Below are 20,592 nucleotides of genomic sequence, written 5' to 3'. Positions count from 1 at the left end.
CCCTCCTATACCCCGCCCCCGGGCCAAGGCACCTCAGTTAGTTACCAAGCCATAGGCCGGAGGAGGAGAAGGAAGAGAGAGAACAAAGATCTGGACACATACAAGAATCACATTCTCACCAGAGGGAGACGGAAAACCGGTGACCAGAGCAAAGCCCATCTGCAGCACAGGTGCGACAGGGCGGGAGTCCTGTGGAACCCTATGGACTTCGTAGAAATAGAGATAACAAGGGTAAGTTCTTACCATATCTCATATTTTCTACTTCAGGGTCCATAGGGTATCCACAGGATACCTTGGGGATGTCCCAAAGCAGTATCCTTTAAGGGTGGGGACGCTCCTGTGCAGAAAGGAGAATCCGCCGCCCGAAGGAAGCATCCTGAGAGGCGAAGGTGTCAAACCTGTAATACCTCACGAAGGTATGGACAGAAGACCACGTAGCAGCCTTGCAGATCTGAACTGCCGAGGCACCACGTCGAGCTGCCCACGAAGGACCCACAGACCTAGTGGAATGAGCCTTCAGAGAAGGAGGGACCGGTAGGCCTTCATGAAGATAAGCTTCAGAAATAGCCATACGGATCCAGGCTGCCAAAGTTTGCTTTGAAGCAGGCCAACCCTTTTTACAGAAGCCATAGAGGACAACAAAGCGTCCGACTTCCTAAACAAAGAAGTGCGGTCAACATAAGTCCTTAAGGCCCGCACAACATCCAAAGAGGCCTCACCCACGGAAAGACCCGGTGAGTTAAAGGCCGGAACAACTATTTCCTCGTTAACATGAAACTGGGAAACAACTTTGGGAAGAAACTCGGGCCGAGTGCGGAGCACTGCCCTGTTCCCATGAAAAACCAAGAAAGGGGGTCTACAAGAAAGAGCCCCTAACTCAGAAACACGTCTGGCTGAAGCAACGGCCAGAAGGAAAACAGTCTTAGCTGTTAGCCATTTAATATTCACTGAGCCCAGTGGTTCAAACGGCGGTCCTTGGAGAGCCCTCAGGACCACAGCCAAATCCCAAGGCGCCACAGGTGGAACAAAGGGCGGCTGAATACGGAGAACACCTTGCATAAAGGTGCGCACATCCGGGATTGTAGCAATCCTACGGTGAAACCAGACAGATAGGGCCGAAACCTGTACCTTCAAAGAAGCAAGGCGAAGCCCATGATCTAGTCCCGCTTGCAGGAAGGCGAGAATCCGAGACAGACGAAACTCCCGCGCTGCATAACCTCTCGGTCGACACCACTGGAAGAACGTATGCCACACGCGATGGTATATCCTCGCGGAAGACGGTTTCCGAGCTCGTAACATGGTACGCACCACAGAGCTGGCAAACCCCCAGGACCTCAGCATGGCCGTCTCAACAGCCACGCCGCCAAAGACAGCCGAGTCAGGTCCGGGTGAAGACAAGGACCCTGATACAGAAGGTCCGGTCGTAGCGGCAACCGCAGAGGACTGTCCACGGACAGACCCTGAAGGTCTGAGAACCAGTGCCGTCTGGGCCACGCGGGAGCTATCAACAGGAGCGTCCCTCCTTCCTGTTTGAATTTCCGGATTACCCGTGGAAGGGAGACCGGAGGGAACAGGTATGCGAACCTGAACGTCCACCGGACGGACAGAGCATCCACCAGAGACGCCCCTTCGTCTCTTGTGCGAGACCCGTACACCGGCAACTTGTTGTTGTGCCGGGACGCCATGAGGTCGATTTCTGGAAGACCCCACCTGTCCACCAGTAGTTGAAAAACGTCCGGGTGCAGGGACCATTCCCCTGGATGAACGTCCTGGCGACTTAGAAAGTCCGCCTCCCAATTTAGCACTCCCGGGATGAAGACCGCTGATATGGCCGGAAGATTGCGCTCCGCCCAAACCAGGATCCGAGAGACCTCTACGAGAGCCGCCCGACTGCGAGTTCCTCCTTGCCTGTTTATGTAGGCCACGGTGGTAGCATTGTCCGACTGGACCTGCACCGGGTGACCCTGGAGAAACCGCTGTGCCTGCAGGAGAGCATTGAAGACCGCACGGAGTTCCAAGATATTTATTGGAAGCTCCGCTTCTGTCGGCGTCCACCTGCCCTGGAACAAGTGTGGACCCGAAACTGCTCCCCAGCCCCGAAGACTGGCGTCCGTTGTCAACAGGACCCAATTTGGAACCCAGAACGGACGTCCCTTGTTGAGGTGGGTCGTCTTTAACCACCACGCAAGGGACAGGCGAACCTCCGGGGTGAGCACAATCGTCTGGAACTTCAGAGACTGAGGCAGCCCGTTCCACTTGGACAGGATCAGGTGCTGCAGAGGTCTAGAGTGAAACTGGGCGTATTCCACCATGTCGAACACCGACACCATGGAGCCCAGTAACCTCATCGCCGAGTGTAAGGACACCCGGCGGCTGTGCAGACAACTGCGCACCCTTGACTGTAAAGCAGAGATCTTGTCCTCCGTCACGAAGATCCTTTGCTGTCCCGAGTCCAATAAGGCTCCAAGATGCAGAATCCTCCGAGACGGGATTAGAGTGGACTTCTGCCAGTTGATTAGCCAGCCGTGCCGTTGCAGCAGTGCAATGGTCAGGTCCAAGTGGTGTAACAGGAGCTCTGGAGATCCTGCCACCAATAACAGGTCGTCCAAGTACGGCAACATGCAGACTCCTTGCAGCCGCAGAGAAGCCGCCATGACCGCCATAGCGTCCTGTATGTCCAATGACACCATGTAGTCCCCAGGTTCCAGCGCCAGAATGATGGACCGTAGGGTCTCCATCCGAAACTTCGGGACCGCAAAGACTTGTTGAGTGCTTTGAGGTTGAGAATCGGACGATATGACCCATTGGGTTTCTGTACCAAAAATAGATTTGAATAGAAACCCTGGCCCCTCTGGGAGAATGGAACAGGCACTATAACTCCAGCCTGGAGCATAGTGTGCAATACCTTCCGCAGCTCCGTAGCCTTGTTCCGGTCTGATGGTAGACCCGTGGTGAAGAATCGAGCCGGGGGTCTGTGCCGGAAGGAGAGGGCGTACCCGTGAGAGACCACCTCCAGAACCCAAGTGTCTGTCGTAGTGAACGACCAACACCGGGAGAACTGCAGCAGGCGGCCTCCCACCCTGGGATCCCCCAAGGGGAGACCCGGACCGTCAGGCCGCAGGCTTGTCATCTGGCTTGGGGGCCGGACGTCTGGTACTCCATGCCTGTTTCCGGGGCTTGACCGATTTCTTAGGGCCAGCCTGTCGAGGAAATGACTGTGGTTTGGGCCTGCCCTGGGCCCTAGATGACCGAAAGGACGATGGTCCAGAACCAGAAGGAGCAGCGGCCGACGGGAGTCAAGCAGATTTGGCTGCCGCCAGCGTGGCCACAATCTTATCCAGATCCGGACCGAAGAGAACTTCTCCGGTAAACGGCAACGCTTCCAGACCTTTCTTGGATCTGCGTCCGCCTTCCAGAATCGCAGCCACAAGGTGCGACGAGCAGCTACCGCTGCTGAAGAAATTCTAGACACCAGAGTACTAATGTCTAGAGCCGCCTCGTTGATGTAGGTGGCCGAATCACGGAGATTGCCAATCAACTCCGCTTGTTCGGCCGGACAGTCGGATTCAAAAGAAGCCTCTAATGAATCCGCCCAGCGCTCCATCGCTCTGGCAACCCAGCAAATGGCCATAGCCGGCCGTGCTGCCCCCCCTGCAAGGGAATAAGCGGACTTCAGGCAGATTTCTACCTTGCGGTCCGTAGCATCCTTAAGGGAGGACATGGATGGCATCGGCAATGTGGCACTACGGACAAGACGGGTCACGTGAGAATCCACCTGTGGAGGGGATTCACACTTAGCAAAATAATTATCCGCGAACGGATAAGCCACCGCCAGGCGTCTCTGCGGCTGGTATCTTTTGCCAGGTTGTTTCCACGCCTCCTCTAAATGGTCCACCAACTGACCCGAAAGAGGAAAGACTGTGGCATCGCCCTTCACATCTTTGAAAAAGGCATACTTAGATTTAGCCACTGGGGGAACTTCGTCCTCAATCACCAAGGCTGTGCGGACCGCCCGAATAAGTCCAGGAATATATACTTTGGACTTAGCATCAGCGTCCTTAGTATGGAAAGGTTCCTGATCGTAAGGATCCAGAATCTCCCCATCATCAGACGTCCCTTCGTCATCCTCATAAGGAGCGGACAGAGACGCCACCGGCCTTTTATGAGGCCGCATCACAGACTCCCCTTGCAACACATCCGACAAGTGCTGTAAAGAACTCGTCAGGGAGTTAACCCACGCTGGCTCCTGAGAACCCGGGAGCGGGAAAATAGGGAGACTGTGGGGTACCACCAATTGTCGTGGGAACCCCTGCATGGGTGACTACACCACAGACTGCTGGGACAAACCCATCGGAGTAAACGCGGGCTGCGGAGCTAACTGGCCCACTAAAGCTGTTAACGCCTGAGCGAAACAAGCCCAGGGCGGCTCCTGTACCGGTGCTGTAACCGTAATAGGCCGCGCCATGGACAAACACTGCCGGCAAAGGCCCTCCGCGCTACCCTCCCCCTCCGCTAACGGTACTTTGCACGTGGTACACTGTAGCCGGAGGGGAAAATCACTTTCAGACATGATGGCACCACGTATGTGACCTCTCTCACCAATTAAGTATTAAATAGGCGAGAGACCACCCTGCAGCACCGCACCGCAAGGGCTTTAGCAGAAAGAACAGGGACAGTAATAAAGCTGACAGTTTAGAGAATAGTTACAGGCAGCGCTAGCACAGTCACATACAATGCAGAGAAATAACAATTCCTGCACTAACAGCGCTGATCACTCAACTACACAGACACAGGGCCTGGTAGGACACAGCGCTGCATACACAGACCTGAGCCACAGCGGAGGAGAGGTATGCGGGGGGACCCAGACCACGATGCTTCCTTCCAGACTTCCAGCAGCGTTCACCATGCGTTGCAGAGAAGATGGCCGCCGAGGAGCAGAGAGAAGCTGGCCTGGGGGAGGAGCGCTGACACAGGACCAGTCAGCACAGTGCAGAGAGGGCTGTGTGCAGCGGGGGAGGCGCCGGCTGTGAGACAGGGAAGGCGCGCTCCCCTGGCATGCATTTAACCCCTGGGACGCCACAGCGCTACCGCTCTGCTGCGGTCCGCTGTCCCAGGGGGTAGTGGAAGCGCAGGTTGGTCGCCTGGCTCCACGCTGCAGCCAGTCCCCAGGGAGCCCCCTGCCTGGGGACTTAGGACCATGTGATCAGCGGGGACCCACCGCGGGACCCCGCTGCTTACCTCTGTCCCCCTTGAATCCGGCCATGGTCCGGAGCATCTGGGGTCACCGCTAGCTGTGACCCCAGACGCCCACCAGCATCCCCGGATCAGTACCGGCGTTCTGGTACCGGCGGGGTGTAGGGAAGACAGCATGGACGTCAGGACTGACTGTCCATGCTGTTCATCCAGATGTGCAGCCACAGCTGCATGAAGAAAAAGCTTCAGGGGCTCTTCTAGCCCCCACTCCAACAGGTGCACCCGACTCCGGCCGGGCACCAAACTAAACTGAGGTGCCTTGGCCTGGGGGCGGGGTATAGGAGGGGGACCTAGTGCATCCTGGGAGGCTGAAAGCTTAACTCTTTGGTGCCCTGCGACTGACGTCACACCTATACCCCCAAGGTATCCTGTGGATACCCTATGGACCCTGAAGTAGAAATATTGTTTTTTTTTTTTTTTTTTTTAAAGTATTTCAGTGTATTTAATAGTTTAAATATTTTATTGATGGAGTTGTAGTTTGGTTCTTTTAGGTGTAGCAACACTAGCGCCTCTCGTATCTCTCTCTTGTCACTTTGAAGTCACAAAAGGGATACTAGCTGTAAGGTCCAGTGTCCTATATATCCAGGTAGGAAAGGTCATACGTAAAATAAAGGGTGTTCATAATTCATATTGGCATCAATGTCTGCAAGTACATAAATTCAGCAAAGATAGACCCTTAGAGAAGGTATCATAAGTAACATGCTAACCCCACAGAGAATGTATAATAATCAATATCCCAAATAATATACTGGATATTGTAAAATTTCATATGCATCTTTGTGTTAATGTGGGATTGGCTGATTGAATGTACATTTATAAATCTATGATGTACACGAAAAACAGATATTCCTTTTCTTAAGTACTGTGGGCCTGATTCAGAGCCGCTCGCTGTGAACCGGCATTCTTCAACTAAAGTGCCGGCCGCGTGGCTGTCATCGCCGCACTAAGCAGGAAAACAGCCGCGTGGCCGGTACTTTAGTCGGATTTCTCCTCGCATCCTCAGGGGGGTGCGAGAAGAAATCCTTAAGTCCGACTAAACAGCGCAGTGAATTGAATAGCGTTGTACTGAATCGCCCCCATAGACTGCTGGGAAACGCCATTTACATGCCAGACCTCTGAATTAATGATTCAAATCACTGGGTTATTAGAGCAAACACAGGCATCGAATGTTTTTTTATTTTTTTTAACAAAGATAAATCTTTATTTCCTCTGGTTATGAATGTAGTAGGAATAATAGAGTCACTTTAAAATGCCAAAAATAAAAGTATGTGCACCTAGTTATTTGGTAGAGAGGACAGTATGTTTAAATATTTAAAATTCCTATGTATGTAACAACGTGCAGCCTGACCAGCAACACCATCACCTGCCAATCAGGACAACTGTAGCATCCTAGGAGATGTGGGATGAAACTTTTAATTTGGGATGAAACTTTTAAGCCTTTTGGGGAAGTATCTCATAACTTCTGGTGGCACAGCCAACAGTCTAGGCGGCATTTTCTCCAAGTACCCATTCATCTAACTGCAGTCCCTATAGGCTATAAGTGCACTTTAAGTCCAGCAAACTTCCTGTCAGTATGGATCATTTCAGTCGCTGTCTGTGTCATCGCTGTTGCTTTCCTCTTCATCATCGTTTTCCTTTTCCCTGGCTTCAGTTGTCTCTTCTCTCAAGTCAGCAAAAAAGTCATCGGCCCCACCAAATGCCTTCTTGCTGAGTGCCGGTAGCTGCCGGTTCTTCTTCCGCTTCCTGTAAACGTCCACTACGATGGAGCCCAGTGTGGAAACGTCCCAGAACTTCACTTTCTGGTCATGGGCACAGCTGGCCAAGAGTTTGCTATCCCGGGATTTTGCCAGCTGCTCTATGGGTTCCCCTGGATGCTGGCCCACAGTACCGATGACTCGGTTGGGCAAAATGTTAATGGCCCTGGAACAAAGGAGATTAGAGAGAACTAAAAATATTTATGATTAGGGTAACAGCTAATTTTTATACTGGTTGATTATAAAGCAAAATACAGTATTTAAGAAGAGAATATTTCTTCATACAAAATTATTCTAACTTGGGCCTATAGGGGCTGATTCTGAGCAATAAAGTAATAAAGCAAAGTAACTTTGCACCTGGACAAACCATGTGACAATGCAAGGGGTACAAATAAATTTATTTGTGTTTGCATGCGGGGTAAATACTGGCTGCCTTTGCATGTAGTCCACAAATGCTTGACAGCTTTATATTTACACTGCTATTTAGATTTGAGTTTGGACCATGCCCCTCCCACATATAAATAAATCTCTCTGCACATTTTACATCTGCCCCACCTGCATTGCAGCATGGTTTAACCCAGGTGCACAGTTACTTGCTCTTTTTTGCTTTACTCCCACCTCAGAATCAGGCCCATAATGCAGATTTGCCCATCTGTAATGATTTTGTTGTAAACATATGCTAAATACTTTGCTTGTGTGTCTGTCTCTCACCAAATGTTTGGATTCACCAATACCCTCTTTCAGGCATAAATTCCCGGCTTCAACCCGGCTCGGACCCGGGAAACAGTTTGAAGCAAGGCTACCCCTTTCAAACTTGGGGGGGAGGGGGGACAACGACACGGGTTGATTCCGGGTCGTCACCCTTCCCAAAAGACCCAGGACTTGCAGTGACCTGGGTCTTCCGACATTCAGTGGACGCTTGGAGATAATCTCATCTCCAAGTGCCACTGTTCCCGGGCCAATCAATTTGTTTTAGTGGTGACCCGGATCATCAAGACCCGGGTCACATCTTTCACGCTTGAGCCAGGTCATTGACCCGGGTTTAAACCCTGCTAGTGAGCAGGGTCGCAAAAACCCGGGTTTTAGGCTTAAGTCTGAAAGGGATACAAGCGGACAGGAGTCGATTTCTGGCCATCTTTGTGAAGTCGTGCAATAGTTGGGGTTTGTATCTTTCATACTGTATCTATGGACAAACTGATCAGCTGGCTTTTAACCTAAACACAGAACTAAAGTCCAAGGCACAGAGTTGTCTTTGTACCAGGGACATATTCCTAATTTTAGTAATCTTTAAATGTACAATATTTTCCAGTAAATGAGACACAAGGGAAATTATTACGTATGTTACAGGTGTAACGTCTGATTTTTACAATCAACTTAATCATCAGAATTTAGAACATGTATCATTATGCCGACATGGATACAGCTCCCCCCCCTTAATAATGAAGTTAGTTTTGTAAAGTAGTTTAGAAAGAGACAGATTGTAGAATGTAATAATTTATTTTCTTATATCTATAAACTGTACAGGTGTCAATCACTAATCCACATCATTATCCTGTTGTAAAGTGTCCACTTACAAATCATTAATCTGTCCACCTTTATTTGTGGAGGAGATTTATCAAAAGCTTCTAAAGAGGACAAGTGGAGGCGTTACCCTAAGCAACCAATCAGATTCTGGCTATCATTTATCTCGTACAATCTACAGAATGTTAGCCAACGTCTGTTTGATTGGCATTTGGAACACCTGCACTTGTCCTCCTTAGAAGGTCTGAGAAATCTCCCCCGTGAGAGCTACCGTTGCATTTGACACACGCTCAATGTCACTGACCTAATGATGCCATCCATCGACCCCGTGCACACAATGTTATCGCTGATCGGGATCATGCAGTCTATGGACTCCGCCTTCACAGCAAAACGATCACTTGTTGCCCCAAACCCGTTCCAGTTAAACAGGTAGATGGTCCCCTCGCTCGAACCACAAGCCACTTTTTTTCCTCTCTGAAGCAAAAGAGATAATCAGGGTTTGAAAATATCTCATCACATCGGAAACGGTTATTTCTCAAAGCAGACCCTGACATTTTGTACTGCCCATGGTAATCCAGGATTACCATGGGTTTCTTCTATCTAACGGCCAAAAGTGCCATAGTTCTAATAAAGACGGCATGGTCAACAACTTAAAGTACAGTGCACAGAGTTGCCTACAAATTCTGTCTGACCTCGCTATATATATATAGAAGACTGTATATGTGTTGGGGTCAGCATGTGCAACTTAGAGATTGTGTACGATATGTTGGAGGTCAGAATCCAGATGGTCAAAATACCAGCTCCGGAATCCAGACAGTCAAAATCTTGACGCATGTTGGTGAGTGTTCTAACCCTAACTTCTAGCCCTACCCATCCCTCCAGCAGCCTAAAGCTTGGTACACACATTTTTTTTTTTTTTTAATTCAATCATTTTTATTATTTTTAGAATAACATAAACAGAACAATTACACATATATTGACTCCATTACAAATTATGCCTGATAGAGAATCAGTAGAGATCAAAAGCATAACATTCGATATTATCTTAAATGGCACAATTTCCAATAGAGAACTTAAAATAAACACCCAACACCAAATAATAATGGCAGACATAGTAAAGCATACTATATGCAAAGATATATACAATCAGGCGATAAATATAAGTAAAGACCAATAACCAATATAGCAGGATATAGAGAGCACCTCACCAGGGATTGCAAAATATGCGCTATAGCAGTGTTGGCTAACCTTGACACTCCAGCTGTTATGGAACTACATAACCCAGCATGCACTGCTACAGTTTTGCTATTAGGGCATGCTAAAACTGTGGCAGGGCATGCTGGGATATATAGTTCCACAACAGCTGGAGTGTCAAGGTTAGCCAACACTGCGGTATAGGAAACTTGGGACCCAGTTTTTAAAACTGATCGGGTCCCGGAGGACGCGCTGGTGCTGTGTGTACCTCAGTAGCCAATCAGCGTGCAGCGGCGTTCCACCAGCCATGCACCACGCGGCGCCGTCCTCCCAGCCAATCACATTGCAGCGGCGTGCACCCAGCCATTCACGAGGCGCTGCACCCCCAGCCAATCGCTGTGCAGCGTCTCCCCTCAGCCAATCATCACACGACACTGTCCCCGCAGCCAATTGCCATGCAGCGGCATCCCCCCAACTATTCACCACGTGGCGCCATCACCCCCAGCGTTGTCGTTGGTTCTGGCACACTCTAGCAGCTGGCACTCCTTCAGCCAGTTGAGCTCTCTGTACGCAGGAGGCGGGAGGTGGACAGCGCATGGGGCAGAAGGGAGCTGCATGGGGACAACAGTGACCCGGCCAAAGGTTCCTAGCAGAAGCAAAAGAGGTAACCACTGCCCCAAGTTTTAGCTACCCAAACCCCCTCCCTACCCCCCCAGTACTGCCCTAGCCCCTAACCTCTTTCTTGGCCCCCGTACTGCCCCATCTGCTATCTACACTTGCTCCCTCCCTACCCTCAGTGCTGCCCCAGCTCCTATCCTGACCCCACCTACCCCCAGCACTGCCCCAGCTCCTATCCTGACACCACCTACCCCCAGCACTGCCCCTAACACACTCCTTGCCCCCTAGTATTGCTCCAGCTGTTATCTAGCCATGCCCCCACCCTGCCCCCCGTACTGCCCCAGATGCTATCTAAACTTGCCCCCTACATACCCTCACTGCTGCCTTAGCTCCTATCCTGACCCCCTCAACTTCCAGCAGTGCTATCTAACCTTACCCCCTCCCTACCCCTAATACTGCCTGCCCTTAACCCCCAGTACTGTGCCAGCTGCGTTCTACCCTTGCCTACCCCCAGTTCTGCCTGGCCCTAACCCCCTCCTTGCCCACCCTATACTGCGACCAGCTGCTATCTACCCTTGCCCCCTCTCTACCCCCAGCACTGCCTGCCCCTCAGCTCTGTCACAACTGCTCTGTCTTCACCCCCCATAATATGTGATGGGACCCATAAACAGTGGATTATGACCCCAAATTGCTAAAGTAAGGAGTCCCTGGGACCCACATTTTCTTTCGCTCAGCGTGATCACTGCTCACAGTATATCAATAATCAATAAGAGCCCACAGGTACCACATGAGCTCGCATACCAAATATAAATGACCATTACTAGAGGCATATAAAAGTACAAAAGTAACTCGCATCTTAAGCCTGATACAAAATAATTGCAATATAGTACTAAATAAAATTAACAAATTTGAATAATCTGCCAAAAATCAAAACAAAACCCTCCAAAACAAACCGCCCTGTAGACACTTCCCTAGGTGAGGATAAGCCCCAAAATTGTTCTCTCTTATGAGACATAGGGAAGGTAACCTCATCACTTGGGGACACAGCCATCACCTCTCCAAGTTTAGTGAGAAGCCTTTGTGTGGAGGCAGCAATAAGCTTGAAGGATCAGCTGAAGGGAATTGGCCATCTGTAAGCAGATACAGACAAAATGGGGGTTGCTAGCACACCACCCATGTTCATCAGCAACAGCTATATTCTGCAGCCACTGTCAGGACCTGTTATGAGAAGCTGAATCCCATCACCATATGCAATTAAAATAACAGGAACCAGGGACACGATCCCTTAAGCTGCCCACACTCATAGCGATATTTTACACGATTTCGTCGAATCGTGACTACAAATCGTGTAAAATATGCCCAAATCGTGAGTATCCACTCACGATCACGATGCCAATGCGCGTCCCCGCTCGTTGTACATCGCATCTTCAGATCTGCCGTGCTGTAGGGCAGATTTGCCAAGCTGGGACACAATGCACTGGATGCATGATATATTTTAGTCCCTGGTTCCTGTCTCCGGTAAACAGATTGGAGAGTTGGCAGCAGGAGATCAGAGGCACCAATACCAATGAGAAACCCGCAGAGTAATGATCAGAAGCAGCAGGATCAACATGTCAGCAAGACCATTAGAGTCACTACTTCAGGTAAGGAGTGCCCCAAAATGGCGGGCGCTGTCTTCAGCACGCTAGAGCAAGGCAGCGGCAGAGGGACCGGAGCACTAGGATCGGCGGCCGGGTAATGGAATCAAACCAACAGGAAAGTATTATTTTGAGAAGCAGCAGTTAGGAGTAGGGGATGGAAACTCCGGGCCAGCAGAAGGAAACAGCCACCACAGTACGCCGGGGAATAATGTCTTAAAGTACACAGCAGGAGCCAGCCGCGACATACAGGAATGAATAGACCAACAAATCACCGATTGTGAAGCAAATATATCCAGGAAAACAGGATTTTTTCAGGATTTGTGTGGGGGAGCTGAAGAAAAGCTGCTTACTCCCAGCTACTCCAGACCAAGCCCTCTCGCTTGGTACACACTTAGCGATATTTTGAACAATTTGCCCGAGTCTAACGGATTGGAACGACAAATCGTTCAAATCGTGCAGTGATGACCCACTATGACGGGCGGTGCAAGCTCCCGTGGGCTCGTCAGCCACATATTTAGGTCGGCCCTACATGCAGATGAACCAGACGATGCGGCCGACGACCACATGGAGCGGGATGCGGCAGGGGCAGACATACCGTGTGGTCAGGCACTGGATCGTCTAATGTGTACCCGCCGTCAGATATGTCGGCTTGGCGGCAGAGGGAGGGTCGTCACTCGAATCACTGGGTATACACTTCGTTTAGTGTGCACCCAGTTTCACCCTAACCGTCCCCTTTGGCAGCCAAACCCTAACCTCCCCCTAGTGCCTAGCCCTAATACTCACCATAGGGATTCTGACCATCGGGATCACGGAGCCGGTACTGTGACAGTCGGGATCACGGAGCCGATATTGTGACCGTCGGGATTCTGGCCGCCGAGACCCTGGCTACATCCCCAACTTAGAGCAATTACAGAAGATGCAGAGTTGTATGCATCTCAGCCGCTTGCAGCCGAGTGGGTGTTACTGAGTGGCAATGGGGTGTAGGCAGGTATGATAAGTATTCTAGGGGCATGTCATGGACATGTAGACGGAATGGCAGACTAATCAGAGGTGAGCGTATTCAGAGACCCTTCCGACTTTAGCGGCACCTCCTGCACCAAGGATAGGGCTGGTGCAAATGCGCACTGATGATGATGATGACGGCTGCTCACACCAGTGGATGGATGGGGCAGTGCGGTCGCATAGATGTGACCTATTATGAACGCAGGCAGAGATCCACATTTATTTGCGAATGCGTAAAGCGGAAACAATTACGGCCACTTACACGCAGCTCTCAATCAGGCACTTACACTGCAAAGGTGACCTGATAAAAGTTAAGTTGATGTCAAACACCTTCCAATGTAAACTGGACAACAACCTTCCGGGAAAACAAAGGTTTTCAACAAGGTTCTGACACCAGGCACCAAGTTATGGCTTTGATGGCCACATAGTGACCGTCCGCCCCAAAACCGGGATAGGGATGTCACCACACAACCAACCTTCATTATAGCAACAGATGTCAAATCTCCATTCTGGTATTCAGAGAGTAACTCAAACCTCCGTCTCTTTATGTTGAATACTCCCATTGTTCCATCCCCACTATAAGGAAACACAGACACATGATTACTGAGACGCACCTAGGAGAAAAGCATCCATTATAGAAAACACATTTTCATTTAATATATATATATATATATATATATATATATATATATATATATATATATATATATATACACACACACACCACATCACAACAAGACATACCATTAAACTGCAGAGGAAATAGTTTAGATGATAATTCCAACAGTTTTGGGTGGAGGTATGCGTGTTCAAGCAAAATCCTAAATTTTACTTCCCTACAGAAGAAAGATCATAGGAGACTATGATGGGAGCATGTCCTTCCTAGGATGCTGGAGTCTGTAGATGGTGTAACATTGGCATAGAATATACAGAACCTGCTGGAATAAATAAACTGCTTTTTTTTCAGTTATTTTAATGGAAGCTTTTGTGGTTTATACACTTTCCTGGACTTTACACCCATTTCGTCGGGTCACTTGATAAGAAGGTACTGACTGCGTATCACTGTCTAAGGTTAAATAGATGAGTGTCAGCATGTAAGTTAGTGAATGGAGGGAAGTACCTGGCAGTAAGCAGAATCTTTTTGTTTTGGTCAATGACCATGTCGCTAATGTATTCTTCATGATTCTTCATCTCCATAAAAGCCGTACCTCTACGGAGGTCCCACACTTTCAGCAATCCGCTCTCATCACCGGTGGCAAAAAGGTTCTCATCTATCAGGAGCAGGCTGTTCAGTGCAGAGCTGCATGAAGGACATAAATCAGAATACAGCTCTTCCATTCACAGTCACCTAGAGTCTTCTTTATATTATAGTAAATTACTATGTAAAAATGCTAACAGTCCTGCCCTGCATTTTCCTGAGGGAAAAGGAAAGGAAGAGAGACAGAGGTGTAGTATTACTAAAGCTTCTAAAAATGAAAAGTGTTGGTGTTGTCCAAAGCAACCAACCAGATTATAGCTATCATCCTAGAAAATGAAAGACATATTTTGATTGGTTGCTATTGGTAACTTCTGTTTTAGACGCTTTATTAAATCTACCCCAGAAACATATATGTTTTTCACACAGTTCCAGTGTTAGATGTTCTTAGGCTGGAACTCTAATCAGGCTTTGTCTGCATACGCATAAGTGTATATGTATCCTATAAGTGGACACAATGCCCAGTAATGCCAGGTAAGTGACCAAAAACTGTCATAAGTACTTGCTGTCTCATGTCTCATGCAAGCATAATATATATCTAATGCCAAAGGCACTACAGCCTAGGAGGTGTAGCTGTGATGGTGAAAATAGCACTACAGCATTAGGTGTGGCTGTGATGGTGAAAATGGCACTACAGAATTAGAAGGCATGACTGTGATGGTGGCAATAGCACTAAAGTTCTAGGAGATGTGGCTGTGAAGGTGACAATAGCACTAAAGCTCTAGGAGATATGGCTGTGATGGCAGAAACAGCACTACAGTACTAGAAGAAGGTGTGGCTGTGATGGTGCCAAGGGCACTAAAGCTCTAGGAGGTTGGAAAGGTGACTAAAGCAATACAGCGGTAGGTGGTGTGACTGTGATGGTGACAAAAGCAATACAGCACTAGGAAGTATGGCTGTGATGGTGACATTGGCACTACAGCACTAGGAGGTGTGGTTGTGATGGCGACAATGGCACTACAGCACTAGGAGGTGTATCTATGATGGTGACAAGGGCACTACAGCACTGGTATGCAGTCGGGAAGCCGGCGGTCCTAATCCCGACAGCCGGCTTCCCGACTGCTTAATCCTGGTGAGGGTTAAATGACCGGTGTCTACATCTAGACGTCTGTCATTTTACTGACGCCGGGAGACCGATCGAAGTGATGCCGGGCGCTGCTGCGGACAGCCACAGGGGGGAACGCGGGGGGGGGAGGGTTAGGTTTAGGACTCCCGGGGGGGGGGATTTAGGGTTAGGCACCCCCCCGGGAGGTTAAGGTTAGGCTAGGGGGAGGGAGGGTTAGGGTTTGGCACCCCACCAGTGGATTTAGGTTTAGGCGGTGGGGAAGGGGGGGTTAGGTTTAGGCACTTAGAGGGGGGATTAGGGTTAGGCACTGGGAGGGAAGGTTAGAGTTAGGCACCCTAAAGGAGGGTTAGGGTGGGGGCATAGGTTAGTGAATACTTAACTAGGGACGATCGGGATTTTCATCCTGTTCGGACTGCCGCTGTCGGGATTCAACCGCCGGCCAGGGGTCATACCGTTTCCACAGCACTAGGTGGTGTGGCTATGATGGTGACAATGGCACTAAAGCATCAGGAGGTGTGGCTGTGATGGTGACAGGTACTACAGCACTAAATCTGGCTGTCATGGCAAAAATGTCTCTACAGTACTAGGAGGTGTGGCTGTGATGCTGACAATGGCACTACAGCAGGAGGAGGTGTGGCTATGATGGTGACAAACGCACTACAGCACTAGGTGGTGTGGCTGTGACAGTACTTACTGTCTCATGCAAGCAGAATATATATATGTAATGCCAAAGGCACTGCAGCACTGGGAGGTGTAGCTGTGATGGTGAAAATGGCACTACAGCATTAGGAGGTGTGGCTGTGATAGTGACAATGGCACTAAAGCTCTAGGAGTGTGGTTGTGATGGCAAAAATGGCACTACAGCATTAGGAGGTGTGGCTGTGATGGTGACAATGGGCCTGATTCAGAGCCGGACGCAATTTGCGGACGGTCGTTCAGGAAAAGGGGGTGGCTATTCAAATGAACCGTTCGCTCTTTGCGGTCTGTTCACGCCTCTATGTCTGAACGAGCGAACAAAACTTGCAATCGTTTTTTGGATAACTACGCCCCCTAGCCACTCGCATCCTACGTCATGTCCGCTATTTATTAGATTAATCGAGTACATCGACCAGGGTATGAACTGCTCGCTATTCTTGTGGTTGGTTTTTCCTACCACAATCTTGCGAGCAGTTCTGACTATAAAATAACCCAGTGACGTGGTCAATGACGCTGCTGTATTAATTATGCACACCCATAAAACGCCCGTTTTGACCTTTAAGCATGCCTGCGTTTGGATCTCCACTTCCCGTTTTCAAGCACCTTCCCCTGTTACCACCCACAAACGCCACATTCTGTCACTCAATATAGCAGGCATTCGCAATTTAGCGAACAAACAATTTTCGGCCGCAATGACTGGTTCGTGCATGCGTATTATGATCCGTACGCAAGCGCAGTTGGGCAAACATCGCTGGGAGCGAATGAGCAGCCACTTGCGTCCGGCTCTGAATCAGGCCCTATGGTAATACAGCACTAGGAGGTGTGGCTGTGATGGTGACAATGGCACTGCAGCAGGAAAAGGTGTGGCTGTGATGGTGACAATGGTAATACAGCACTAGGAGGTGTGGCTGTGATGGTGACAATGGTAATACAGCACTAGGAGGTGTGGCTGTGATGGTGACAATGGTAATACAGCACTAGGAGGTGTGGCTGTGATGGTTGACAATGGTAATACAGCACTAGGAGGTGTGGCTGTGATGGTGACAATGGTAATACAGCACTAGGAGGTGTGGCTGTGATGGTGACAATGGCACTGCAGCAGGAGAAGGTGTGGCTGTGATGGTGACATTGGTACTGCAGCAGGAAAAGGTGTGGCTGTGATGGTGACAATGGCACTGCAGCAGGAGAAGGTGTGGCTGTGATGGTGACATTGGTACTGCAGCAGGAGACGGTGTGGCTGTGATGGTGACAATGGTAATACAGCACTAGGAGGTGTGGCTGTGATGGAGACAATGGCACTACAGCAGTAGGAAATGTGGCTATGATGGTGACAATGGCACTACATCATAAGGAGGTGTGGTTGTGATGGTGACACAGATACTACAGCACTAGGAGATGAGTTGTAAATGTGCAGCATAATACAACTCTCATAAACAATGGTCCTAAGCGTGCTAGGGTATCCTGGAGGCTTTGGGGATATCAACCACTGGGTCTGCAACACCTCTAGGACCCTGTAAAGTTATGAAGGATATCCTTACTCATGGGCTTTGGTAATGCGCTTCACAAGCTTTCCCTCCTCCACGTTGAGAATATGAATGGACTTGTCTTTAGAAACGGTAAAAAGTTCTAAATGAATAATAGATATAAAGATTACAAAACAGCATTTATATTATCCATGTAGAGTACGTAAACAGTACATAAACACACCTGCCGGGACCATACAGTGAGGTCATGCTGTGACCAGCCCCCTCCCTTTCCGTACATTTACTCTGTATTGTCTGATTTGCCAAATGTAGTATAGGTCAGCTCCTCTAGATTAGCTTTTATTTTCAATCACGTCTGTATAAATCTATAGGCTCCTGACCCATTAATGCATCCATATAGAACAACTAGTTTTTTTCAGGTCAGAAGCCTTTATTCAATAAAATCAGTTGCTCTCAACCTCAGTCCTCAAGTTTTCCCAACAGGTCTTGTTTTCAGGATTTCTGTCTGTGGAAGCGGGTGGGATAATTGCTGATCCAGCAAAAACAAGAGATATGGTAAGAACTTACCTTTGTTATCTCTGTTTCTACGAAGTCCATAGGGTCCACAGGGTTGACCTTGGGGTATAGCTGGATCTGGATCCATGGACACCACGCAGTTAAAGCTTTGCTGCTCCCAGGATGCACTTGGGTCCGTCCTCCTCTATACCCCGCCCCCGGCACCTCAGTTGGTAAGCAGCTAAGGCCGGAGGAGGAGACTAAACAGAGAGAAGGAAGACTGGAACACACAAGAAACCATACTCACAGAAATGGGAGACGGAAAACCGGTGACCAGCCACACAGCCCATTTGAAGCCAGGTGCGTCAGGGCGGGCGCCCTGTGGACCCTATGGACTTCGTAGAAACAGAGATAACAAAGGTAAGTTCTTACCATATCTCTTGTTTTCTACTTCAGGGTCCATAGGGTGTCCACAGGGTTGACCTTGGGGATGTCCCAAAGCAGTTCAACTAAGGGCGGGGACGCTCCTGTGCTGAAAGGAGTACCCGGCGCCCAAAGGATGCATCCTGAGAGGCGAAGGTGTCAAACGCATAGAACCTCAAAAACGTTTGAATTGAAGACCAAGTGGCCGCCTTACACAGCTGAACAGCGGAGGCGCCACGTCTAGCAGCCCAAGAGGGACCCACAGAACGAGTGGAATGAGCCTTAACAGAGGCTGGCACAGGTAAACCCTCCTGTGCATAAGCCTCACAAATAACGGAACGAAGCCAACGGGCTAACGTTTGCTTGTTGGCAGGCCAACCCCTCTTGTGAAAACCGAAGAGGACAAACAAAGAATCCAACTTCCTAACCGAAGCAGTCCGATCCACATAGATTCTAAGTGCCCGGACTACATCTAAGGAAGCCTCACCAGCTGAAAGATCAGGTGACTGAAAAGCTGGCACAACAAGTTCCTGATTAATGTGGAACTTTGAGACCACTTTGGGCAAAAACTCAGGAGGAGTGCGGAGCACCGCTCTGTTCTGATGAAAAATCAGAAAAGGGGGGCGACAGGAAAGCGCCCCCAACTCTGACACCCTCCTGGCAGAAGCAATTGCTAGGAGAAAAACGGTCTTGAACGTCAGCCACCTGAGGTCCACCACCTCAAGAGGCTCAAAAGGAGGACCCTGCAAGACCCGTAGCACCACCGCCAAGTCCCAAGGAGCCACAGGAGGCACGAAGGGAGGCTGTATCCTGAGAACACCCTGGAAAAAGGTGTGAACATCCGGTAGTGTAGCAATCCGTCGCTGAAACCACACGGACAAAGCAGACACATGAACCTTCAGAGAGGCCAGGCATAAGCCGAGGTCCAAACCTGATTGAAGGAACTCCAAGATTCTGGAAACCCGGAACACCTGAGGATCATAGTTTCTGGATTCACACCACTGAAAGTAAGTGCGCCACACCCTGTGGTAAATCCGTGCGGAGGCAGGCTTGCGTGCCCTAAGCATGGTACCAATGACTGAACTGGAGAAACCCCTAGACCTCAAGACGGCTGTCTCAAGAGCCACGCCGTCAAAGACAGCCGACCCAGATCCGGGTAAAGGCAGGGCCCTTGAGACAACAGGTCCCGACGCTGAGGAAGAAGGTACGGAGCGTCGATGGAGAGACACCTCAGATCGGAGTACCAAGGACGTCTGGGCCACGCCGGAGCCACCAGCACGAGCGTGCCGCCGTCCTGCTTGAATTTCCGCAGAACCCGAGGAAGTAAGGATATCGGAGGAAACAGATACGCCAGGTGAAACGTCCATTTCACCGACAGCGCGTCTACCAGACTGGCGCCTGCGTCTCTTGTCCTTGACCCGTAAACGGGCAACTTGTGATTGTGACGGGAGGCCATCAAGTCCAGCTCCGGCAGCCCCCACCTGTCCACGAGTAGCTGAAACACCTCTGGGTGAAGCGACCATTCCCCGGGATGCACGTCGTGACGGCTGAGGAAGTCCGCCTCCCAATTGAGGACTCCGGGAATGAAGACTGCCGAGATCGCTGGAATGTGACACTCCGCCCAAGCAAGGATGCGAGACACCTCCGACATCGCTGCCCGACTTCGAGTTCCTCCTTGGTGGTTGATATACGCCACCGTGGTGGCGTTGTCGGACTGCACCTGAACCGCCCGTCCGTGAAGAGCGGGACCGGACGACTGCAGGGCCCGATAAACCGCCCGCAGTTCCAGAATGTTGATGGGAAGAAGAGCTTCTTCCGCAGACCAACAACCCTGAAGTGACAACGAGCCAGTCACTGCCCCCCAACCCCGAAGACTGGCATCCGTCGTGAGCAGGACCCAGTCCGGGATCCAAAAGGGGCGCCCTTCGACCAGATGAGCTGTCTGAAGCCACCAAGCCAAAGACTGCCGAACCTCCGGGGACAACACCAGCAACTGAGAGCGGATCCGGTGAGGTAACCCGTTCCATTCCGATAGAATCAGCCCCTGCAGAGGCCGGGAATGGAACTGGGCAAATTCCACCATGTCGAATGCTGACACCATGGAGCCCAAAACCCTCATAGCCGAATGGACCGACAGGCGGCAACTGCTCAGGCAACTGTGTATCCTCAGCTGCAGGGAGGAGACCTTCTC

The 20,592-nt window shown here is 50.0% G+C and overlaps 1 protein-coding gene across 3 annotated transcripts in view; it reads right to left on the bottom strand.

Moving 5' to 3' along the window:
* Nucleotides 1-6,415: 6,415 nt before the first annotated feature.
* WDR55 (WD repeat domain 55) overlaps nt 6,416-20,592 on the bottom strand; it is a 29,077-nt gene continuing 14,900 nt past the window's right edge. For all 3 annotated transcript variants that reach the window (XM_088447368.1, XM_088447369.1, XM_088447370.1), the window contains exons 5-9: nt 17,538-17,625; nt 14,103-14,282; nt 13,459-13,558; nt 8,833-9,002; nt 6,416-7,173 (exon numbers count right to left, since the gene is read on the bottom strand). In XM_088447368.1, coding sequence (XP_088303494.1) covers nt 6,837-7,173; nt 8,833-9,002; nt 13,459-13,558; nt 14,103-14,282; nt 17,538-17,625 — 875 coding nt within the window. In that variant the 3' untranslated portion in view covers nt 6,416-6,836. The remainder of the gene's footprint in view (nt 7,174-8,832; nt 9,003-13,458; nt 13,559-14,102; nt 14,283-17,537; nt 17,626-20,592) is intronic.

Source organism: Taudactylus pleione, unplaced genomic scaffold, assembly GCF_031769625.1.
Source record: "Taudactylus pleione unplaced genomic scaffold, aTauple2 ptg000431l, whole genome shotgun sequence".
Classification (NCBI taxonomy): Eukaryota; Metazoa; Chordata; class Amphibia; order Anura; family Myobatrachidae; genus Taudactylus; species Taudactylus pleione.
The sequence above is the reverse complement of the archived record's forward strand: the minus strand, read 5'-3'. Positions and strand labels throughout refer to the sequence as shown.